The sequence below is a fragment of the Otolemur garnettii genome, unplaced genomic scaffold (assembly GCF_000181295.1).
Source record: "Otolemur garnettii isolate 467f Iridium unplaced genomic scaffold, OtoGar3 scaffold00014, whole genome shotgun sequence".
In the NCBI taxonomy this organism is placed as follows: domain Eukaryota; kingdom Metazoa; phylum Chordata; class Mammalia; order Primates; family Galagidae; genus Otolemur; species Otolemur garnettii.
In genome coordinates this window covers 2,314,231-2,324,959 of record NW_003852409.1, presented here as the reverse complement: position 1 = coordinate 2,324,959, position 10,729 = coordinate 2,314,231, and the positions used below count along the sequence as shown (strand labels likewise).

The 10,729-nt window shown below is 44.3% G+C and overlaps 1 protein-coding gene across 1 annotated transcript in view; it reads right to left on the bottom strand.

The window, feature by feature from the left end:
• The window catches only part of TMOD1 (tropomodulin 1), a 64,340-nt gene that overhangs the window by 1,095 nt on the left and 52,516 nt on the right, over window positions 1–10,729 (bottom strand). The window contains exon 8 of the mRNA XM_003785154.3: window positions 7,210–7,354. Within this exon, the coding sequence (XP_003785202.1) occupies window positions 7,210–7,354 (145 nt within the window). The remainder of the gene's footprint in view (window positions 1–7,209; window positions 7,355–10,729) is intronic.

Here is a 10,729-nt window from a genome sequence, read left to right as displayed (position 1 = left end):
AAAAAAAAAAAAAAAAAAAAAAGAAATGAATTAGTGTCTGCTGATGAAAACTAAGTTGCAAGCTGGATCAGCCATAAAGAATGGGCAAAGAAGTCTGTATTGCCAGTAGGTGGCAGTCAAGGGGCCTGCAGGTGTGGCAGAGATAAAAAGCTATTGCCTAGGGAAAAAGTCTGTCTATATTTAGAACTCTCCAGTCCCCAAGCCACCTGAGATGGTAAGGCCACAGGATAGATGCATATGAGCTGCAACAAGAACAATCAACAGGACACCAAGCATACAAAGCAGACCCGCAGGGACGTGTGCCATTCAAGTTGTGGCTGGGAGTTTATGGGGGAAGTTCCAAGAGGCACACAGGCCACCAGGGTGGGGCCTGCAGGTCAGTCTGTTCTTGAGCCCCTACCCATGCCTGGCACCCTACCCAGGAAAAAGGATAAAAATTAATGTAAGTCAGAATGGGGAGTCTCCCCTGGAGAGAAGACACTGGAGGTGGTCAGAATGTCCAACATATCGGCAGCAGATATAGGGAAACCTACAAAACCTAAAAAGCAGAAGAGATTTGCCCAAAGTGACCAGAGAGGGTGGCACCTGTGGCTCAAGGGAGTAGGGCACCGGCCCCATATACCAGAGGTGGCGGGTTCAAACCTGGCCCTGGCCAAAAACTGCCCAAAAAACCCAACTTTGTCAACCATAGTGACCAGAGAATTTACATGAACCAGACTTTGAAGCATCTCCATGTTAGCTGCAAGCATGCCCCGCAGGGCAGTCCACATTACCTCACTGGAGCCCCTCCAGCACTTCCTAAATGATCATATTACTGTTCCCATGTTATGGATGAGGAAAGTGAGGCTGAGAGGGTACATTTCATGCTTAAAGCAATAAAGCTGGTACCAGACAACCAAGGCTTGTGACCAAGGTTGGTACCATCCAGAGCCTCAGCACAGCACGGGTCTGCATATTCATATCCAATCTGATTCTCTGGGGGAGGCTTGGCCCCTTTTCCCTGGAGAAGAAAAGTGCTGCGCTGCCTCAGGTCTAGTAGCAGAGCCTGGATTGAAACCCAAGTCCCTGGCTTGCCATTGAGGGTCTAGAAAGAGACCCCATGTTTGTTGTTTTTTCTTTCATTCCTTGTCCTCATTGTGTCCAGATCTGTGTGCACCTTGGCCCTAGCACTGGGCTTTTACTGGTACTGCAGGGGGTGAAGGGAAAGACGCCCATTTACTCAGGCGTTATTTTTTCTCATTGTGATGATGGAGGAATTAAGGCCAAGAGAGGGAAGTAACTTGCCCAAAATGGTGAATAAGTGACAGAACTGAGAGCAGGAGCTGGGTCTCCCAATATCCCCCGCCAACCATGGGGCCCAACCTCCATCTGCTGTGTGAGCTCCCTCTGCATTTCCTGCTGAGCCCACACACTCATGCCAGGCCTTTGGGAAGCACTTCCTGGACATCTCTACGTTATGCAGCATTTGCTGAGTGTTATTATGTGCCGAGCACAAGAATCAGAAATAAAGATGCAACTTAACAGGGGGCCAAGATATGCAAATAACGCTTGATAAAATATTATAGCCCCACCCCACCCCCAGTGGATCCTCTGTGAAGCATGAGAGGCATAGGAAGTGGTCAGATCTTCCCTGGATGGGCAGGTAAGAGGGCAGCTGAATCTTAAATAACGAAAGGATGAGAAAGTAGAGGGGACATTAGGAGTAGCAGCCCTTGAAAGGTAAGCTTTTTTCTGGGTCACTGGGGGCCCCTCAAACTACCTGCAGTGGTACTAATATGGCAAGAAGATGGCTTGTCAGGGATGTCAAGGGTCTCTCCTGATGGGACCATCTTTTGATGAGGTGGCAGCACAGGCTCTGGTTCAGATCCCAGTCTGCCAACTGACTGGGTCACTTTCCCTGCTTCTTCAGACCTGTTTCCTTACTGTAAATTGTGTATAGTGATAGCACCTGTCTCACCTGCTTGTGGCGAGGATTATACGCTTTCATATGATGGGAAGTGCTCAGAGCAGCCCAAGATACACGAGTGCCGTCTAAGATCAGGTACCCTCATTAAGGGACTTGGGAGCCACTTCAAGGAGTCTCCTTGAAAGTAGTGGGAGCTCAGGCAGGGGTCCCAGCAGAGAAGTATTGAGGCAAGCTGTGGGATAAGACTTGGGAAGTGTGCCAGAGGTCAGGGGAATGCGATGAGGACTCAACGTGAGACAGTGCTGGGACTGGTGAGGTAGTGACCAGCCAGCTGGAGTGGGAGCAGTGTTTAGAACAGGCCCGGATTTCTGGTGTAGGTGGCTGCAAGGAAAGGAGGGCCCTTCCCTGACATGGATGCTTTGGGACCTAGCAATCTCACTTCTGGGTATTTCCCCAAAAGATTTGAAATCAGTCTGTCAAAGAGATGTTTCATTTCCACATTCATTGCAGCGTTCTTCCCAATGGCCAAGACATGGACTCAACCTAAATGTCCATCAACAGATGAATGGATAAAGAAACTCTGGCATAGATGCATAAGGGAATACCATTCGGCCTTAAAAACAAAAGAAATATGGTCACTTACTATAACATAAATAGAATTGGAGAAATTATGCTAAGTGTCATAAGCCAGGCACAGAAAGACAAATTATATGTGAAATCTAAAACAGTCAAACTCAAAGAAGCAGGGAGCACATTGGTGGTTAAGAGGCTGAGGGGTGAGGGGTCAGGACATGATGGTCAAAGGACGCCAAATCACGTTTGGACAAGAGGAGCAAGGGTTTTTGGAAGATCCATGGCATAGCATGCTGAGTATCTTTAACAATAGTATATTGTACAAAACTGCTACAAGAATAAATATCAAATGTCCTTACTACAAAAAAATAATAGTTAAGGTAATAATGTTAATTAGCTTGATTTAATTATTCCATACTATATTCATAAACCATAACTTCGCTTTGCACCCCACAAATATATACAATTATAAATCGTCAACCTATAAGGCTGGGCACAGAAGCTCATGCCTGTAATCCTAGCACTTTAGGAGGCCAAGGCAAAAGGATTGCTTGAGCTCAGGAGTTTGAGACCAGCCTGAGTAAGAGTGAGACCCCATCTCTACTAAAAACAGAAAAATTAGCCAGGTGTCATGGCAGGTGCCTATAGTCTCAGCTACTTGGGAGGCTAAAGCAGGAGGATCACCTGAACCCAGGAGCTTAATGTTGTTGTGAGCTAGGCTAATGTCACAGCACTCTAGCCTGAGCAACAGAATGAGACTCTGTCTCAAAAATAAACAAATAAAAATAAAATAAATTGTCAATTTACAATAAAATTTTAAAAGAAATTACTTTGGGAAAAAAGAATTTACTCTGGGGTGTGTGTTCTGGGTGTTTGTTAGAAAGGTCTTCCCTGAGAATACTGTAAAAGAACAACTTTCCCAGGAGGGGACGTTTGCTGCTTTCAAACATGCAATTCCCCTCCTCACCCTACCTCACCACACGCACCTGTCTTAACTTGGAGGCTACATCTGTGATTTTGCTCAGTGGAGAGAGCTTCAGTGGCAGAGTTAGAGGACCTGAGAGCCATGCTTAGCCTGGCTCTTAGCTATAAATAGTGTGGAGATAGGAGTCATCTGAGGTACTGCTGTGGGAAATCGCAGATAGGGATTCAGGGATGGCTCCTCCCTGACATCCCCACCCCGCACCCTGGTGCCCTATACTCACACGCACAGCATTCTGTTAAGAGCTCAGCACACAGGTGAGGAGGACCAAAGATGCAGCAGCTGGTATGGGCCCCAGGCAGGCCTCCTGTCTGAACGCCATCCCCAAGAAGGAGCCCACCCATCTTCAGGCAGGCAAAGCCCACAGACTGCAGAAGCCCCAGCATGAGCCCTGAACCAGTCCAGAGGCAGGTGAAGACAGATAAAACCCAGAGGCCTGTTCCTGTCCCTATCCTGCACTGTCCGCTGCTGCTAACAGTCTTGAGGAGGAGGCAGCAGGAGGCTTTTATGATACAAATATTCAGCTGGAAAACATGGAAGCTTTGTGTAGCTTTGAAAGCAGAATAAAATTACTGTGTAGGAAAGAAAGTCAGGAGGAGGCCAATGCCCCAGCATCAGAAGCATTTTCCTTGCAAATGGGCACAAATGTGAGTTTAATGCTAGTCACCAACTAGCACTCTAAATGTTGCTTATGGTCACTGACAGGATCCGTCCCTCCAGTGAGAAACCCCAGGGGGAACAGCTGCACACAATTCAGGCAAACCAGAGGCCCATTTGTATCCCCTGAAACCCTGGGCCAGGAAACTGCCGCGCTTCCCACTTGCCATCTGCTTCCCAATTCCCATATTCTGTTTCCACTGCCAGACTCTGAAGCTGGGCATTAAAGGCCTTGGGCCCTAGCCTCCCGACACCTAGCCAGGCCCATTCCTGTGAACACCTCACACTCTGCCCACCAACCGCTCTGTCTTTGCTCATGCTGTTCCTTCTGCTTGGAATTCCTTTCCCTCCCTTTGTGAATGATTTTTCCTCCTAGGACAGTTCCTCCAATCCTGTTGGAGCTGCCTGTCCTGTCCTGAGTCCCCCAGCCTTGCCCTGGTACCCTAGCACTCCTCCCCACCCCTTCCTTGATCCCCTGCAGGAATTCTCTAGAACTCTACCCACTCAGCTCTTCCTTTTAAGAATGGCAAAAGCCCCATCCCCAGCCAGGATGCGTTGCCTCAGTGGTTTCTGTCCTTGTCCATCATTTTCTACTGGATAGAGTTTATAGGCATTTCTTGAAATTTTAGGCATGTCTTTGAGTCTTTTTTCCCCCGCAAAAAGATTGAAAGCTTCTTGAGTCAGAGGATTGGCCTTTCTGCTACCTCTTATATCACCTAGAACAGTCTTGGGCACATGGAAGTTGCTCAGAAAATGTTTGCTGTGCTAATAACTGGTATGACCTGACTGAGCCATTGCCTACACTCCCCTCCACCCCCCAGGCTTTGGGTTCCCCATAAGGGTGCAGAAGGAACGAAGGCCAACTCCCTTATAGCTCCAGCACTCCAGACTCCTGGAATGCCTCTGAGAGTCCTTCGTGGCAGGAGTGAGACCTGAATTTTATAATCTCAGACTTTCAGAACTGGGAGAGTTCTCAAAGGCCATTTTGCCCAAGCCCTCCTAGATGATTCTGGTATCCCTCCACCCTCTGCCCTGATCTCTGGTCATCTGGAACCTCTGTTCCCAGGGAATAGACCACCAGACCATCATGCCATCAGATAACAAAAGGTGGGTTAGCCCAGAGATAGGCACTGGGGAAAGGAGGCACATAAGAAGCTTAATCTAAACTGGGAGAAAAGAAAAATAAACAGGAGATTATTGTATATCAGAACAAAACTCAAGGCTTTTAAGTGCTGGTTCTGTAGCCAGATCACTGCCAGGCCAACAGAGGTTCAACTGCTGGTTTTCTTTAACAATGCAGTTTAGCTATAACTTCTGTGATATGACGGTAAGGATTAAGATTCGTTGTGTTTGTTCTTATTTTATTTCACATAAGGGCACTTCCAATAAACCCAAGTTGCTAGGCATATTATTTTCTTTTGAGACAGGGTCTCTCTCTGTCATCCAGGCTGGGGTCAGTGGTGTGATCATTGTTCACTAAAGCCTCAAACTCCTGGGCTCAAGCAAAGCAATCCTCCCGCCCCAGCCTCCTGAATAACTGGGACTATGGGGATGTGCCACCTCACCCAGATAATTTTTTCTTTTAGAGATGGGGTCTTGCTACAGTGCCCAGACTGATCTTGAACTCCTGTTCTCAAACCATCTTCCTGCTTAGGCTGCCCAAATTCTGGGATTAGAGGTGTGCACCACCACACTTGGCTAGTCGCATCTTTAAAAATGGGTTTTTCTAGACCCGAGGCTCTTGAAAAAAGTGGCATCTGGAGTGAGCAGTGAATGAATAGCCTCTGGGCTATGATATCCTCAAGAGCAGAAACCTGTATCTCCAACACTCAGCACCTTTTAGGACTTTGACAAATGTCGATGGAATTGAGTAATTCCATCCAGAGTGTGAGTGTGTGCAGCCCTTTGGTTATCTATGCACATGGGGCCCGTGTGCACCTGCCGTGTACGTACACTACTACACACTCATCAAGGCCTTCCGTGTACTAACCCAGCCTCCAATGAGCCACCAGGAAGGGACGTTCCTGAAGACTGTATTGAGCCTCAATATTTGGCTCTTTGCATTTATTGAGGGTTGGGAACCAGAAAGAGCCACGGTGTAGAGCAGGTTTGAATTTGCTGCAGAACTCACTCAAGACACGGTCCTTTAACACACACTTATTTCACAACTTAATCTCAGAAAAAATCTTTTTTTGGAACTCATTATGCTTCCTCCTCTTCTGTGGTAAGAATAATGTAACTTGGCTTGTCTTCCTCCTGCCTTGCTTCTAGGAAACTCAAGGCTAAATATAATCATCAATCATGTTTGCCATATAAACCTACGGCTTTTCTTGGTTTTTCTTTTCCTGTTGTTTTCCTATAGCCTTGTCAGTCAGACTTCCTTTATCGTGCACTATATCAAGCTCTTTTTAACAACCAGCGGGAATACACATAATAGCTACAAGGAACTTATAAACCATCGGCTAACGACTGATCTAACTTTTCATTCAGTTGACTTGTACTTCATATACTGATGCGATGTATGTTTATCACCAAGAAGGACTGGCATTTTATTTTTCTGTTTAGAAAAAAATGACTCTTACTGAGATTAATTTCATATAACCTGCTTTTGCTTTACCATGCAGTTGACTTTCTCAACTTTTACCGTAAAATCAGCGTGAAGTCTCCGAGGGTCTGGGTTTTGGTAATGGTGGTGGGTAGCTTTGGGATTCAGGGCTAAAGTCAGACTATGACTATGACTATGGTCTCTTAGAAAAGTTCAGAGAAAAGCATCAGAACAGGAAAAGGGCTGTGCCCTCCCAAATTTCCCTTCCTTCTGCTGACATGCTACTGTGAGCTCTGGGTCCCACCTGTGCTGAGCTACACTGAGAGAAGAGGACTCTGCCTTAGCTCCTGATGTTGGGGAGCTCAGGGTCCAGAAAGGAGACAAGGCACAAACACAGAAAGCAAGAAAGATGGGATCAGTGTGAAAATCAGAACGAGGCTCGAGGAGCAGCCTTGGAGAGGATATCAGGGGAATTTTCCCGACATCCCACACAGGTGGAGGGAGCCACAGGCAGCTGGGCAGGGTGGGAAGCACATTTCCACTCACCAAGGTCGTTGTTGTTCATCATTGCATTGGATGCCCGGAGCCGGGGCCCCTGCTGGGTAAAGTGGTAGCCGAATTTGAGAAGCGTTGCATTTTTTTCCAACATGTTCACGATCTCCATTTCCACTTTGTTGCCCAGGGGCTGGCTCTTTGGTCAAAAAGAAAAGAATAATAGTCACCATTCATCCACATGTTCAGTACACACACCGCCTCTACTCGCAGAAACACTGAGATGGGAGGGGATTTTAGCTCCCTCTCCAAGAGCAAGGAAATAGAAATTTACAGAAGTTGAAGAGGAGCGCAGCCAGAGGTGAATGAGCAGAGATTCAAACCCGGGTCTGCTGGATGCGAAGACTAGATCTTTCCACTGTTCTGTCTTCCTGCCTCTCTGAGCAGGTGTCCAGGAAAGCACTCCACTACAGAAGAATATTTGAAAGAGGACCTTCAAATCATCAAGTTTCAAGGAGATTTTAAAAATCCTTCTGCCTGGTCTATTCTCCACACTAATTAAATCAGAATCTCTGGGGGTGGGACTCTGGTGGCTGTGCTTTTAATAACTCCCCAGGTGACTTCAATATTTCGGCAAGGTTGATAATCAGTAACATAGACTAATGTCTTTGATTTATAAAATGAAGAAACCAAAGCCCATAGAAAGAACAGGATTTGCCCAACATTGTACAGTAACTTGGGAATGAAAAGATAGGACTAGTTCTGATCAATCTGTAGTGATCATCTGGCAAAGATGAACAGAAAAACAAAGGCAAAAACAAATAAGTCAAAAGACAGAAAGACCTAGGAACATGCAGTGTTGGGAAGAATATGACAAGGACGTCCATCACAGTCTTGTTTATAATAGTGGGAGAGAAAGGGAAACAAGCATTCATCAAGAGAGAGTGGCTCAAATAAATGATAGTTCAACCTCCAAATAGAACGTGGGTGCTATGAAATGATAGTGCAAATATGTGGTCACAGGCATGGAAAGGTGACTGTGACACAATAATTAATGGAGGGAAAAAAATCCTGGTCAAAAAGTAGGTCATTTTAGCTGGGCACAGTGGCTCATGCCTGTAATCCTAGCACTCTGTGAGACCAAGGCAGGAGGACTGCTTGAGGTCAGGAGTTCAAGACCAACCTGAGCAAAAGCAAGACCCCAATCTCTACCAAAGATAGGAAAACTAGTCAGGCATGGTGGTGAGCACCTATAGTCCCAGCTACTTGGGAGGCTGAGGCAGGAGGATTGCTTGAACCCAGGTATTTGAGGTTGATGCCATGAGCTAGCTGAGGCCATGGAACGCTAGCCTGGGTAACAAAGTGAGGCTCTGTCTCAAAGAAAAACAAAAGAGGCCATTTTTATGTAAAGTTATCTACATTTCCTATACACTTATGAAAAATACTTATTTACAAAGCTACAGTAATTATGACTTTATGTACTGGCATAAATTAAGCATATAGCCAGATGGAATAGAATTAGAGTCCAGAAATAAACATCTATAGACAAGTGCTTTTCAAAAAGAGCTCCAAGATAATTCAGTGGGGAAAAGAATGGTCTTCTCAAGAAGTGGTGACAAGATTCGTGGATATTCACATGCAAAAAAATAAATTTAGAACATTACTTCATACCACATAAAAAATTAACTCAAAATAGATCAAAGACTATAACTAAAACTATGAAACTCTAAGAAGAAAACCTAGGTGTAAATTTTCATGATCTTGGCAATGGTTTTTTAGATATGATACCTAAAGCACAAATAAAAGGAAAAACAGATAAATTGGACTTTATCAAAATTTAACTCTTGTGCTTCAGAGGACACTATCACGAAAGTGAAAAAACAACACGAAGTGGGAAAATATATTTTGTATCAATATTTGTAGAAATAACTAGTAGGTAAAATGTGATTTAAAAGTGAATATATGAAGAACTATTAGAACTCAACAATAAGCCACAAATAACAATTTAAAAATGGACAAAGGATGTGAATAGATAGAAATTTCTCTAAATAAGACACACAAATGGCTAATAAGTATATGAAAAGGTGCTCATCATCATTAATAATTCAGGAAATGCAAATCAAAGCCATAATGAGATCCCACTTCACACACACTAAGGTGGCTATAATCAAAAAAACAGACAGTAATAAGTGTTGGCAATAATGTGGAGAAAGCAGAACACTCCTAGACTGTTGGTGGGAATATAAAATGGTGCAGGTGCTTTGGAAAACAGTATGGCAGTTCCTCAAAAAGCTAAACACAGAGTTACTATATGACCCAGCAATTTCACTCTGAGGTGGAAAAGAAATGAAAATAAAGATCCATACAAAAACTTGCACACAAATACCCATAACAACATGATTCACAACAGGCAAAGTGGAAACAATCCAAATGTTTATTGATTGATGAATGGAGATAAAAAAACATGGTAGATCCATCCATACAGTAGAGCATTACTCAATTCTGATACATCTTACAACACGAGTGACCCTTGAATACATTACGCTAAATGATAGAAGCCAGATGCAAAGGCCTCATGTTGTATAAAACCATTTATATGAAATGACCAGATTAAGAAAATCCATAAAGATGGAAAAGAGGTTAGTGGTTCCCAGGGGGTGGGGTGGGGGAGGCAGAGAATGTGGAGTGAGAACTACTAGGTATGGAGTTTCTTTTTTGAATGATAACAATGTTCTAGAATTAAATAGTGGTGATGGTTGTACAACCTTGTGAATATATAAAAAAACCCCTGGACTGTACTCTTTAAAGGGATGGATTGTGTGGTGTCTAAATTCTATGTCAAAAAAACCCTCAACTGTAACAAACAGATAATCCAATTAGAAAATGGATATGAAGAGACATTTCCGTGAAGAGGATGTACATATTGCAAATAATCACATGACGAGATGTTCACCACCATACCCTATCACAGAAATGCAAATGAAAATCACAATGCACGATCATCACGTACCTATCAGAATTGCTACAACGAAGCAGAGACAACTGCAAATGCCGGTGAGGATGTGGAGCAGCTGGTTCCCTCAGACCTTACCAGTGGGTGTGGAAAATGACAGTCACTAGGAACAACAGTTGGTCTTAAAAAACTAAGCGTGTGACTATCATAGGGACATAGTGATTTGATTCCTGGGTATTTATTCCAAAGAAATAAAAATGCATGTTTACATAAAACCTATACTTGTAAACCTTTGTTTGTTTGTAATAAACAAACTCAGATGAGTGGTCATCCATACCATGTGATACTTAACCACTCTAACAGTTAAAAGGAGCTAACTGTTGATACCTGCAGCAACCGGGATGAATCTCCAGAGAATTAAGTTGAGTGAATGTAGCAGCCCGTATAGCCTATGGCTAAGAGGAGTGAGATTTATAAGAAATACCTGTAATGGAACACCTTGGTGAAAAGGGCATGGAGAGAGATTTGGTTCTAACAAGCATGAGAGAGCTCGCGAGATGAGAGCATTGGTGAATTGGCAGTCTCTACACCTGTGGTGTTGAGAGGCACGAGCTCAGCCTT